Source organism: Anser brachyrhynchus, assembly GCF_964034855.1.
Source record: "Anser brachyrhynchus genome assembly, chromosome: 5".
NCBI classification, from domain to species: domain Eukaryota; kingdom Metazoa; phylum Chordata; class Aves; order Anseriformes; family Anatidae; genus Anser; species Anser brachyrhynchus.
This window is the reverse complement of record NC_137699.1, coordinates 1,577,664-1,592,505: the sequence shown is the minus strand read 5'-3', so window position 1 is coordinate 1,592,505 and position 14,842 is coordinate 1,577,664. Positions and strand designations below refer to the sequence as shown.

General features: G+C 40.7%; 1 protein-coding gene across 13 annotated transcripts in view; it reads right to left on the bottom strand.

Moving 5' to 3' along the window:
- Positions 1–14,842, bottom strand: part of GALNT18 (polypeptide N-acetylgalactosaminyltransferase 18) — a 317,660-nt gene that overhangs the window by 109,098 nt on the left and 193,720 nt on the right. For all 13 annotated transcript variants that reach the window (XR_013951621.1, XM_080593302.1, XM_080593305.1 and 10 more), the window contains 2 exons: positions 13,402–13,594; positions 791–957 (listed from right to left, as the gene is read on the bottom strand). Coding sequence is in view for 12 of the 13 variants with exons in the window: in XM_080593302.1 (XP_080449428.1) it covers positions 791–957; positions 13,402–13,594 (360 nt within the window). In the remaining variant the exon portion in view is untranslated. The remainder of the gene's footprint in view (positions 1–790; positions 958–13,401; positions 13,595–14,842) is intronic.

The window sequence follows — 14,842 nt, the reverse complement described above, 5'->3', positions numbered from 1 at the left end:
CCCTTTGTTCAGCATTTTCTTTCAATGGGATAGAATTCAGATTCTCCTTATATTTTAGGAGTTCGGAATTAACCCTCCAGCAGAGACAGATTTTTAAATTCAGCATCCTGTGTTTATTAAAATGTCATTGGTAAAGTTGCCTTGTAAATAATGCCCAGTATGGCCTCATTGACAATAAACTAGGCAAGCATTGAGCAAAAACCTTGGCAATCAAAAATGAGCAGTCCTTCAGATCATGGAGAGCAAAATCTTAATACATACAGTAGAAAAGCAGCAAGGTAAACATTGCCAATGAATACCTAAGAACAGACAAAAAGAGAGGAGAGGAGAGAAGAGAGAGAGAGAAAAGGTACTAGCAATCTAAAGGAGATGTCTAAGAAGCACAAGAAGGTGTTTGTACAAAAGAGAAAGTGAGTAAGCACATGAAATCTGACAACTGAAACAGGAAGAGCACAGAAAGCATATAATCTTGAAAGCATACCAAAGTACTAAGAAGCATAAAACATCTTAGGTCTGTAATCTATTGTTATACCCCAAATTCTGCTTAACAGCCACCTTAAACAAATAGAAACGGCATTTTATCTTTGTACATTCTCTTCTTTAACCTACCAACTTGTCTATATTTGAAGACAAAGCCCAGCAAGATTGTGGTATGAGAAAGGGAGAAAATGCGCTGAAAACATCTGAAATGCTAATGGGATGAATAGGAGCCAGAATTCAAGGATTCTCATGTATGATCCATCCCCTATAGGAGGAAAATAAATTTTAAAAAAGACCAAAAATCTCTTACCATTATTACTGTTATCATCAACTAAAATAATCTCTTTGAGCAGGTGAGCAGGAGTCCGGTCAATGGCAGAATGAATAGAGCGCAGAATCACTGAGAGAGCTTCGTTAACAAATATGAATACAATGCTGACCTCTGGAAGTCTGTCAGGAAATGTTAGGTTTCTGCACCTGAAGAGAAAGGTGAAAAAACAAAGATGTAAACTGTTGGAAGTCACAATGTCAACACAAACTGTTTCAGGGAAATCTATCCCCAGCCAAAAGAATGACTTCTGTAAACATTGATCAGAAGGTCCCCATAAACTGTTCAGAGCACTTACAGGCAAGAACCAAAGTAATTACTATCTAAAAAAGGAATCCTTGGAAATAACTTCCTGAAACTTCCTGTGCAACCAAGGCCGAGAACGAGCTCACTTTCTGACCCAAGGTCCAAAACACTGAAAAATTAGTTTGCAAACCAAATGTAAGCTCTTATTTAACTGCAGTTCCCAACTGCAGTTTGTCACAATATTTTTTTCTTGGACAGTATAGACAGGAATAAACTGAGTTTGCCCCTTTGAAAGGCGTATTATTAATAGCTAAATTAATTACTTTTGCTACGGAAGCTACCAGCTATTTCAGTCAAGAATAGGAGATACCTTCTCAACTCAACAACAACAACAAAACAGTAAAAGCTCCAAACAGTATCTTGCTAAATAAGCTAAGACAGACAGCATAGACAGAAAAGAAATGTACAAGGATGCAAAGCTCAGTCAAGAATTTTAAACAGAATGAAGACCACTCTAGTAACCTGGTAGATTTTCCTGTGTTTCTTTATTTATTCTTTTAATAAACATGTAATTTGGCCACAGAATTTATAAGTCATGATACAATATGACTCCTTAAGTAAATTTGATGTTCAAATAGAAGAGAAAGTGTAGCATTTACACTCCTTTACATGTTCATAACACCTGCAGATTTCTGTTTGGTGGATGCAACTGAAATTTCATTCAAGTTTTGAAAATTGGGATTCAAATGGGGAGCACTATGAACTAGTCAACAGGCCCAAGCATACCAAAACAATTTTCAGTATTAGCTTACAGAGAATCGACAAAGCCTGCTATTTCAGTGATTCTGTTGCAGCCCAAACGCATAGATATATAAAGGTACAGCAAACAAAGATACAACCAATCTTTTAGCTGTATAGCTTAGACATCTGTTATCCTCAGCAATAGTGATGTACAGAGAAGATAAAAAAGAAACTCTAGCAAAAATGGTAAAATATGTCATCTATCAGATAAAGAGCAATGCAGTGATTTGGGAAAATAAATAATAAATAAATAAATAACAATGAAAACACACTGAAGTTCAAAGAAATTACTGCCTTAAAAGCTGATTTTTTGCCCTCTGTCAATTAAGCCATTATTGAAATATATGTCAAATATACTTTTGTGAGAAAATAGTGACAAACTATATTTAAAAAAAAAATGTTCCAGATGACAAAACCAACCCCCAAAACACTGGTGCACTACCATAAATCCATGCATAAACTGAAATGTAACAGAATTTCTGCTTGGGACATCTGTTTAAATGAAATGGTTTGTGTTATTTTTCCTACCCGCACTCATTTTCATTTCTTTTTTTCAAATTAGATCCCACTGGATAGGATTTTCTGTTGTCTGGCACCTTGTGCTAAACAAAAGCAGTGTTTGTGATATGAATGCCATTTGACCCCTGTTTTGTCCCTGTATATGCTAAGAGATATCTGCATATGATACCACAGAACAGAATTAGGCTCCTGTCATGTCCAATTTTTTTAGTGCTTTACAAATGGATTCTTTTTCAATAAGTGTACATTCCTAAATTGAATTCATACTTTCTTTTTTCCATTCAGACTCATTTATCATCTTTACTTACAGCTTAGATTCAATGTGTGTAGAGTTTTAAAAAAATTGCATTTTCCTATGTTGTTTTTTATATAGAAAGCGACAATACAAATTACCTACTTTTTTTTATTTAAACAAATTGGAATGAAACACACCCAACTTGGTTCATACACAGAATGCAGAGAATTTGTACTGTTTCACAAGAGCATCTACTTCTTTGTGCTAAGTTTTATGAGGAATAAAATTCCACACAACTAGGAACGAAAAAGAAATAGCTATAAGGAAGGGGTGCGTGTGTAGGTATATAGAACATATGCTGAATGGCTAAAAAGGGAGGACACTGTATGGCTCAAATTCTGAGATCCATTAAGCCCTAAGAACTGAAGGGTTGTGCAGCAACCAGCAACGTCCAGGTTTTAATGACAGCTCTGCCTCTGCCTTGTTCTGGGGCTTTGGGCAAGCCCCTACCCTGCCCAGGTCTCAGCCACTCCCCTTTGCGAAGCAAGGCCCCTGCTAAAATAAAAAAATTAAAAAAAATTAAAAAGAACAAATTCACTAAATATTGAGCATACTTCAGTATTAGGATTAAGTGTTGGTTTTTTTTAATATAAATTCTACATATAGTTTAGAATTACAATAATGAGTATCATCACAATGTAGCTAAAAATTTCCTCTCGCAACCAACTCTGCTAAATTACATTGGGCTAATGACACTAAAGAAACAGTTGTCATGGTTACCAGAAATTTAGAGAAACTCCTGGTGTTCTATTTCAAGCACAACTCAGGCAACTGGAGGACAGCATACATTACGAATCTTCTTTGAAATATTTGTCCATATTCATCTAGAAAATATACATTGTGATACAGCAACTTGGCCAGTCACGTTAAAATTAGTTTAGCAGAACTACGCAGTAAGAACAATACGCAAGAATGATTTCCTGTGTTAATAACTTATCTATCAGACCTTCTACAAATATGTACATTATGAAAAAGAATTGATTTTCTGCAATTTTTGAGAACCTTTCACCTAACAGTTACATCAGTATCACAGCCAACAACAGCAACAGAACACGTTTTGTGTCTTAATCACTACATTATGTCATATGTTCCACTTTTTTTTTTATAGGATACAATGAAACATATTATAAAATTATACAATACATACAATTTTTCTTTTCTCCTGCTCTTTGAGGATTGCAGTCTATTACTATGGAACTGAAGCCAGAAAGACAGTAAGTTATTTCTGCTGCAAATCTAGAAAACTTTATATGTGGCCAAAGTCTATTACTGGAGAAAAAAAGCAGGCATACAGTTGTGTGAGGAATTTACATAGATCTTCCATATAACTATAATCAAATACGGCCAACATTTTTTATGGATTGGTGTCAGGAGAGAAAAAAAATCTTCTTGATCTCCAAGGCATCTTACAGCATAGATTTAATTGTAACAAATTGTGTCCCCAGTCCTTTTAATAAAAGACATTATTGTATAATTTTATTGACATGAAAGTTCCTTTTTTTTTTCCTAGGTACTTAAAATCAATACTTTTCTCTGAATAAAGTAATTAGAACAGTAAAGCTGGGAGTTGATGATCTCAATAAAATTCACTTTTATATGAACATGAGGAGAATTCTATGTAGCTATTTGGACAAAAATGGTTAGTCTCTTACAGTATTAGCCAGGGATTATTCTGAGCATGTGTAAATGTATGCCAAGCAAAGAACATTCACGTTATGACACATGAGAGAGGGAGAGACAGTACATGCGTGGATTACAGCATCACGTCTTCTTTCAGTTAAAGGAGACAAGGGGGAAGATCAGAAACAAAGGTACAGCATTATTAACTTAGGTTATTATAACAACTTGGAGACTGCAGCCAATATGATATCATTGCTAGTGAAATTAAATACTTTTAAAAAATGCATTTAGGCAAATACATTCAGACAGGACAAACTGAAGCACAAATCAGAAGCACAGAGGGTGGCCACTCAGCACACACCACTGCTATGACTCAGAGTTTGGAGACAAGAAAACAGAAGAAGCAAGGTAGAGAGCTGAGTAAAAGAGAGTAGGGAATGAGCCAGATATTTGACAAGAATGCTAATAATTTTGAATTTTAGGACTTCTGTCAAAAATAATCTAATAGGTGAAGGACCAGACTTCTGTGCTCTTTTAAAGGAATCCTTTGAAACATCAAATACCACATGCAGTATTTATACTGTCTTTTATGAGTAGGAAAAAAACTTGGTGTAAAACAAACATGGAGCCATATACATCACTAATGTAAATCCAACAAAATACAACTATTTCATGGATATTCAGACAAAGCAAAAGCTTATGGAATGCAAATCCTTAGGAGCTAGCTTTTGAGAAGCAGAGCTAACGTGCTATAGTCTAACTTGAAACTCACAATTTGGGATCATGTTTTTTATGTATCACCTTTAATAAAGGAAAACCTACAGGTTTATAAAAGTGTGATGCTGTCTTGCACACTGTATCCAGGACTGCATATACAACTTAACACTGGTGGTAATGCTGACACTGGACATACACACACAAACAGCTTTTGTCCTAAAACACATCAATCTCCTCAAGAAGTGGATGCTTAAATTTTCTACCTTGCATTTGAACTTGCATTCACTGGATATCCCACCTGTTCTGCTTTTGCCACTAACTGTTGCTCTTCAAGGCTTCTACCATTGTCTCTTGCTGAACTGAGCCTCAAAGTAACACAGTTTGAGATTGGTGAACTGCTCAAAACAAGGAGCACTTACAAAACAACCCAAGCCTTTCTCTGCAGAGGAAACTGCATCTTCTCTGCACTTTTCTAGATGCCAGCCAGACTCAGCTGGGAAAAGGGCGAGCCACTGCAAGTCAAATGCTATACCATACTATTTAATCTGCAAGGAAGAAAACCAAACTGAGCTTTAAACGCTTCTTTCCTCCCTCCAGCCTTCCTGCCTTCACTTCTTCATATGAATACTGTTTTTACAAATGCAAAAGAAGTTTGGCTGACTGCAGTTAGTACTGACTGAAAAAGATGCCTTATGCCCATCAGCCAACTCCTTCATATCACACGTGCTCTCCAGGAACAGAATTCTGCAACATAATTCCTCTGCTGGGGTCCTGTTACACACCGTTTTTTCCCCCACTATCCCTCACTCTCTCATCACATAAGCAAAGCACAATGTTATCTCTCTTTCACACACGTGCTTCAGCAGACTGTATCAGGCAACAAAAAATTTACAAGCTGACAGAGTAGAATCATAAGTGCATCCACTCAAAAAGAGATTTGGTAAACAGCTTTGGGATTCCTAAACAACCTAGCTTTTAATAATGCCTTTCTGTGTGAGCTTGTTCAACATTTCACTCAGGACAAGCTTTGTGGGTGCTGCCTGCCCTACTTAAAGCAACGAGCGCAACAGAATTACAACTAACACAAGCATTATCCTACTCATGGGCTCAGTAAGGCCAACACTGCCTTCCTCAAAGCATCCAAGCTCATTAGAGTAAGTAGTTATTTGTTACTTTGTGACAGAGACACATTACGGACTAACAGATGGCTATAAGGGTGGTAAACAGTAGAGCACCCAGTTGCAGCACCAGGACATAAATGGATGCCTTGTAAGAGACAGCATAACCAGTACTCCACAATACAGCACATACCATCTGCTAAGCATTGCAAAAACTGAGACTACATCAGTATGTGATGATTACTTTAGGAAGCTGGGATATTCAGGGGAGTTATTTATAATAATGTGTATTATAACAGGTTTGGGAGTCATTATTTGTTCTGGGGACACCACTGGGATAGTGTAGACAAAACACCAGCAGCATCCAGGTGCCTGTGCATAGGCATGTATTTTTTGGGAGGTTGGAGGAGGGAAGTAGGCAATTAAGTGAAATTAATATGGTTTTGTCAATGTAAAAACACAGAATATATAGAATATTCCAGAATACTTGTCTTATCCTAACAAAATGATCAATTGGGAGTTTTAAGAAAAATCAAAGTCCTTCTTCACACACCACACCATCAAATTGAGGAAGCAAACACACGATGGAAGCCAGAGTAGAAACAGGTTGAAGAAGGGAGCAGTCACCAAAGGATATTAAGAAAAATGTAGTGGATACACAATGTTTGACATATCTGTCTTTGGGCTTTACTGATAATGGCAGGTAGCAGTTATGAATCGCTGTTTTCTTCTCAAAATTATGTGCATGTGTTCCTGCAAAGTCTCTCGGTACTGAGAAATACAGTAGCCCCTTTTATATTATACTGGTATGACTCAGTTTTGACCTTTTTTGCCAACAGTGTTCTGAGAATTCACATCAAAGTACCTCAGCAGAGGAGCTAAGCATCTCTTTGTAAGGTCCTGCAGTGAGAGATGCCACTTCTCATAACCCCATATTATAGCATAGAGGAGTTTCTAGGGTCAATGCTGTCAACTTTTAATGGAATGAGAAAAACAGAAGGACAATTAGAGATTGCTGAGCTACAACACACATGAAGGAGAGGGCAAGCATTCAGCCCTGCCCAGCCCTCCAGTGCAGGTGGCATGCAGAGATGGGAGACCAAATTTAGTAGTTAGGGCGGTGCACTCCACCCAGGTGGTTGTTCCCCGTCTTCTCAGGAGAAAAAAATGTCAGTCAGATGCAAACGTCCAACAGAAAAGAGAACATAGCAGTATTTTCTTGGCATTGTTCATTCCCAGCATCCACAATCACACAATTCTGGACTGCCTTGTTAAAACGAACATAACACTGAGGATAAAGTTGAACTAGGTTATGGTGCTCACTTCATAAGAACTTAATAACCTAGTAAATAAGGCAAGTATGGTCAATTCTCCCTAATCTGGGTGAATAGTGAATAAGAAGCTGCAATAATGTGGACAGACATAACACCCAGATATTCTGGGACCTGAGGAATACAATGCAGATGCTCAGTCCCACATAGCTGGCACAGCAAACTGCAGAGACCCTTGGTGCTCAAGACAGCCCTTGTTTTACTACCCTCTCCTCCTTCCCAATCCAAACCTTTCTTTAATACAGCTTATCTGATTTCTCTGCTACTGTTTGCCTTTTCCTCGATGTTCAATCCTTACTCATCTTCTTGACTGCAAGCATCCAAGATTTAAAACATACATGGCTGAGAAAAGCCACTAAAATAGCTGCCTCCTCAGCTTCAGCTGGTGGAAGCTTGCTCTCCTGTGTGCAGCTTACGCAGATGTTGGCCACTTACACAGTTGTTACTACTGCTGCAGTTGCCCTTCCAGCTGATCTTGGAAATAAACACAAGCATCCTCAGATGAAGGAAAAATACGTCACTGAAGGCTGAGGCAGTGAACCTAAGAGTCACTCACATTGTCACATGAGGAATACTGTCCTCATGCTTTTCTACTCTCAAAGTCCTGTTCAAGCACAGACGCTGCAGGAAGCGAAGAGTAGGCTACATGGGCTTTTAAGCTTGGATTTCCAGCCCGTAAGAAGCAGAGCACTTTGACATCCTAAGGTTTGTGTAGATTCCTCAGGAATATAACCTTCTAGTTCAACCCTAATTAGCAGAGGTACAGTTAAGTCTGAGTAATTTGGGGACTTTAGGAATATTCTTCTGTTCTTAGCCTGCCAGCTTACTGTCAACACAAACCCTTGGCAGATCATTTTATTCTCCCAGTCTCAACTGGGGCTGATTAGATGTGAATTACACTAGACTTGTTATATTTCTGTTCTCTTACCATCATCCTATATTTCATGTGGTATGCTATTAATACAAATGATAGACCACAACCAAGCCTGGACATATCTATAGGAACTCCATTTCCTTCAGCTACTTCCCTGCAAGCCATTGCTGGGATCCCTATGAAACACTTGGTTAGTTCTAGGCTAACTCCTCCCTGAGCAATTGTGGTACTGCTGCAATACTTATGTTTTCTTGCTTTTCCAGTCAGGAAGTTGATTAACTCATCCTCCACACCACTTGCTTTGTGCTCTCTTCAGAGCAAGCTATTCTTGGCTTTCATGCTACGCTTCTTGAGCCTAGTGTCTGCTCTTGGATAATTTAAATATATTCATACAGCTTCCAGAAGTGACTAATACAATTGTCTTTGAAAATAGGTGCTACGAACACTAAAAATGGATCATTACAGCAGAAAACATACTCTTACAGGGTAAGATTTTTCTTGCAATAGCCATGTGCATGTTCTCAAACAAAAGAGAATTTGCATATGACAATTGGGAATTCTTTTTTTCAGAAATGTGACTTTTGGAATACCCTGTAGCAGTGTACTCCACAGGGTGCTGCTGTATGTGCAGCAAGCAGTGTACATACTACCTGACAATATGCTTCATTTCCCTCAATATTAGAATTTATCATTTGATGCTTTTACAGTATCACACAGTATCACAGATTTCTAGGTTGGAAGAGACCTCAAGATCATCGAGTCCAACCTCCGACCTAACACTAAGTACTCCACTAAACCATATCGCTAAGCTCTACATCTAAACGTCTTTTAAAGACCTCCAGGGATGGTGACTCCACCACCTCCCTGGGCAGCCCATTCCAATGCTTAATAACCCTTTCGGTAAAGAAGTACTTCCTAACATCCAACCTAAAACTCCCCTGTCGCAACTTTCGCCCATTCCCCCTCGTCCTGTCACCAGGCACGTGGGAGAACAGACCAACCCCCACCTCTTTACAGCCTCCTTTAAGGTAAATGTAGAGAGCGATAAGGTCACCCTTGAGCCTCCTCTTCTCCAGGCTGAACAACCCCAGCTCCCTCAGCCGCTCCTCGTAAGACTTGTTCTCCAGACCCCTCACCAGCTTGGTCGCCCTTCTCTGGACTCGCTCGAGCACGTCCATGTCCTTCCTGTAGCGAGGGGCCCAAAACTGAACACAGTACTCGAGGTGCGGCCTCACCAGAGCCGAGTACAGGGGGACAATCACTTCCCTCGACCTGCTGGCCACACTGCTTCTTATGCAGGCCAGGATGCTGTTGGCCTTCTTGGCCACCTGGGCACACTGCTGGCTCATATTCAGCCGACTATCAACCAATACTCCCAGGTCCCTCTCGGCCAGGCAGCTTTCCAGCCACTCATCTCCCAGCCTGTAGCTCTGCTTGGGGTTGTTGCGCCCCAGGTGCAGGACCTGGCACTTGGCCTTGTTGAACTTCATACAGTTGACCTCAGCCCATCGCTCCAGCCTATCCAGATCCTCCTGCAGAGCCTTCCTGCCCTCAAGCAGATCGACACACGCACTTAGCTTGGTGTCATCTGCAAACTTACTGAGGGTGCACTGGACGCCCTCATCCAGATCATCGATAAAGATATTAAAGAGGACCGGCCCCAGTACCGAGCCCTGGGGGACACCACTAGTGACCGGCCTCCAACCAGATTTGACTCCATTCACCACAACTCTCTGGACCCGGCTATCCAGCCAGTTTCTAACCCAGCGAAGCGTACGCCAGTCCAAGCCCCGAGCAGCCAGTTTCTTGAGGAGAATGTTGTGGGGAACTGTGTCAAAAGCCTTACTGAGGTCAAGGTAAACCACATCCACAGCCTTTCCCTCATCAGGAGATCAGGTTCGCTAAGCAGAACCTGCCTTTCATAAACCCATGCTGACTGGGCCTGATCGCCTGCTTGCCCTGCAAGTGCCACGTGATGGCCCTCAAGATAATCTGCTCCATGAGCTTTCCTGGCACTGAGGTCAAACTGACAGGCCTATAGTTCCCCGGGTCTGCCCTCCGGCCCTTCTTATAGATGGGCGTCACATTGGCTAGCCGCCAGTCAACTGGGACCTCCCCCGATAGCCAGGACTGCCGATAAATGATGGAAAGCGGCTCGGCCAGCTCCTCCGCCAGTTCTTTCAGTACCCTCGGGTGCATCCCATCCAGCCCCATCGACTTGCGCACATCCAAGCTCCGTAGCAGGTCGCCAACCATTTCCTCATGGATAGCGAAGGCCACATCCTGCTCCCCATCCCCTTCCACCAGCTCAAGGCACTGGGTATCCAGAGAACAACCGGTATTGCCGCTAAAGACTGAGGCAAAGGCCGCATTAAGCACCTCAGCCTTTTCCTCATCCTTAGTAACTAGGTTTCCCCTCGCATCCAGTAAAGGATGGAGATTCTCCTTAGTCCTCCGTTTCGCGTTGATATATTTGTAAAAGGATTTTTTGTTGTCTTTAACGGCAGTAGCCAGGTTGAGCTCCAGATGAGCTTTGGCCTTTCTAATTTTCTCCCTGCACAGCCTCGCTACATCCTTGTAGTCCTCCTCAGTGGCCCGCCCTTTTTTCCAAAGATTATAAACCCTCTTTTTTCTGCTAAGCTCCAGCCGCAACTCTCTGTTGAGCCAGGCCGGTCTTCTTCCACGCCGGCTCGTCTTTGGACACGTGGGGACGGACCGCTCCTGTGCCGTCACGATTTCCTTCTTGAGGAGCGCCCAGCCTTCCTGGACTCCTTTGCCCTTCAGAACCGCCTCCCAAGGGACTCGGCCAACCAGCGTCCTGAGCAGCTCAAAGTCAGCCCTCCGGAAGTCCAATACAGCAGTTTTACTGGTCCCCTTCCTGGCCTCGCCAAGAATAGAGAACTCTACCATTTCGTGGTCACTCTGCCCAAGACAGTTTCCGACCACCACATCTCCCACCAGTCCTTCTCTGTTTGTGAAGAGAAGGTCTAGCGGGGCACCACCCCTGGTAGGTTCACTGACCAGCTGCGTCAGGAAGCTATCTCCCACGCTCTCCAGAAACCTCCTAGACTGCTTTCTCTGTGCCGTGTTGTGTTTCCAGGCTATGTCCGGGAAGTTGAAGTCCCCCACGAGGACAAGCGCCGACGATTTTGCAACTTCTGTCAGTTGCCTATAAAACTCCTCATCCGTCTCCTCATCCTGGTTCGGCAGTCTATAACAGACCCCAACCAGGAAGCTAGCCTTGCCGGCCTTCCCGCGGATCCTAACCCACAGGGATTCAACCTTATCATTCCCAGCCTGGAGTTCCACAACATCAACATCAAAAGATTCTCTAATGTAGAGAGCCACGCCACCACCCCCTCTGTGCTGCCTGTCCCTCCTGAAGAGCCGATAGCCAGGCATTGCAGCACTCCAGTCGTGGGAGCGGTCCCACCACGTCTCCGTGACGGCAACCAAGTCGTAGCCTGCCTGCTGCAACCAGATTTAGCACCAGATTACCCACTCACGCCTGAACCATGATAAAGGGTGGGGGGAAAAAATGTCTTCCTGAGCTATCATTACCAAGCCATTATTTTGTGTGCATGACTCTATAAACATATTGTAAAGTCTAACATGTTTTTTGCAGATAGTTAACTAAGAATCAAAATTTTCACAGAAATTAGGATCATGATTCATTTCAAACTGGAGTTTCTTCTAAAATCCCAACCCTAATTTATTTCTTTCAGCTACAGTAACATTCCTTTACTGTGTCTTTTTAATTTTTTATACCCACAGTTATAAAAAATTTAGGCTGAAATCATTCAGGAGAATCATCTCAAAAGAGATATAAGAACTGACACACTTCTGTCACTGTCTTGTTAGTCACAGGAGATTTATTTTTCCTCTAAATTAGTTTACAATTAAAAAAAAAAGAGATTGTGCATACAGACAGTGTTAAACTAATTTAATCAAAATATAATTTCTTGGACCTTGATTTCCTTAAGGCTGTTATATTTCAGCAAATCTACAACATACATATTTCTAAAATGTGATATTTCATAATATAAATTATAGATATACTTAAAATTGCTAAACTGTAGTCTGGAATGGCATTCATATCTTTTCACTAATACCAACAACTCAATATACGGTAAAATGTACTGTTTATTGCACTGGTTATTAAAACATTTGGTTAAAAGTAGTAAATAAGATCACAGCTGGATTGCGCTTGGGATTGGCAAGAAGCTAAAACACCTTTCACATCTTGGTTACTGGTTCAATTCAGTGAGTGCCCATCATGTTTATTTTAACGATTTTTTTTAATGAGCTGCAAAAAAAGCAGTTTTCCTTCCACCCACATCCCCATCCCCAGAGATGCTAGGTTTTTTCAAATGAAAAGATGTATCAACCAAGGCTGAAAAACAGTTGAATGTTAACTGTCTCTGTAATGGTCCTACCAGACCAGGACTCAAATGCCTTAAAGGGAAGGCTGTTCATTCCCCTGGTCCAATCCACATCAACAAAGCCTCATGGAGTAACAATGGACATGTTTACCCTGCCTGGCATGCACACTTCGTAGCAGAGAAGAGCTCAGTGAAAGCTGGAGGCTCCTTGGGCTTTCAGCTGGTATACACTGCTTCACTAAACTGCATATTGCACCATCAGAGCTCACCAATCTCATCTGCTTTCTGATCGTTATCATACAGTCCTGGGCTTTCTAAAAGAGAATTTCTTATGTTTTTCCTATTCTAGTCAGATCTTGTGATAAAACTGAAATTTAACATAAGAAATGTTACTCTTTTAGCAATAAAACACTATTTAAAGTGAATTGTAGGTGACATTAAGATTCCAAAAGAACTTGGGGAACTTAGAGGGTACTTAGTGGGATTTTAATAGGACTTAATATGGGTATTTCAGCATTTCAGGGGACGTTTGAAACTTCCAACCTTCTTATATTTCATATAAATGACTCATTATGGCCATCCTATGTAACTTACCTTCTATGCGATCATACAACATAAGACTATCAGGTGAAGAAGAGTTAAGACTTGAACTCAGGGATCCACAATGCTGGGGTTAACTACAGCACTTACCCATTAGGTCTAAGGTCAGGCAGGGGCCTGTCCAGTGGCAGGCGATCACTCAGGTAAGCATTGTAGCCGTAATACTGAAATTGTTTAAGTGCAATACGTCTGTTTTCAGGACTGAGATCCTGGCCCCAGTGAGCAAAGAGAGATGAGTCGGTAAATGCCTCAGCAGGATTTTCTTCCAGTTTTGGTGGAGCTTCTACAAAAAACAAAGACAAAAACAAACAGTTTTAGACTTTCATTCCAACAGGCTCTAGTGCACACTACTTTAAAAGGTATAACTTTTGGGAGAACACCACACAGAACAGCAAATACTGCCAGCTTATTGCAGCCTGTAAGTCTTCACGTACCATGCCCTCACAAATCTCTAGGGGCAGTAGAACTGTTAGTAGTTGAGGCTCAAAATTTAATATTCAAAATACAGCTAAGTTAAAAACAATTATTTATCATCACAGTAAGAGTGAAGGGTGGGACTGACAACTCTAAATGACTTAAAAATTAAAATAAAAATCTCTAAATGAATCCAAAAGAATTCTTATCAGACATTTTTTGTTTGTTTGTTTTTGTTTGGTTTGTTTTATATGCAAAGGTGAATTATTTGATTTCAGCCTGAATTATCATGCTAGGAAAAGGGTAAAATTTTGAAGGGAAATACAAAGAAAGAGTCTGTGCAGGATACACAACATAGCTGCTGAAATCTGTATTAGGTAAGTTCTTTGAAACTACGGAGTCAGCATAGAGAAAAAACTCGCTGCACTTGGCATCCGCGTTTACATAGCAAACCAGTTTCAGTCACACCATATTTTTATATATTATTTTTTATTTTTATAGTCCGGTTTACCAATCCAGTCTATACGAATTTTTGGTCTGTACTTAGATGTGTGCAATGATGGTACTAGAATCTTTACTCGGCAATAGTTATGTAATTATAAAAATGTTTTTGTTCCACAAGGCTACATCTCTGGCTGCTATACTAGAAGAGAAGACGGGAAGTGATATGCCCAGATCTTAACTTATGAGTTCTGGTACAATGAAATCACAGCATTCCTTCTCAGTATATATAATTGCCCAAGAGGTCTAATTCAAGGTGACTTATAACAACACCATCTCATCCAGACAGACAGCCCACCGGTGGGTGGGTATTCAGGTGACCATACAATCAAACCAAAAGAACGTTGTCTCTGCAAACAGTTTCTAATATACAGTACACTATTAAAGAAATACCAAATGCCTTACTTGACCCTGATTTGTCATCGTAAATAGCGTCTCACAAAGAAAAAATGCCTTCGTTTTCTGGATGTCTGAATTATGAATAGTCTCCATATCCACTAACCAACTAAATAAAAACTCTTATTTCTCAAGCTGTATTCACAAATCATAACTCACTAATACTGGTCACACAGAGAATTAGGACAATAAAAGCAAATCTTCAGATAACTGTCAAATG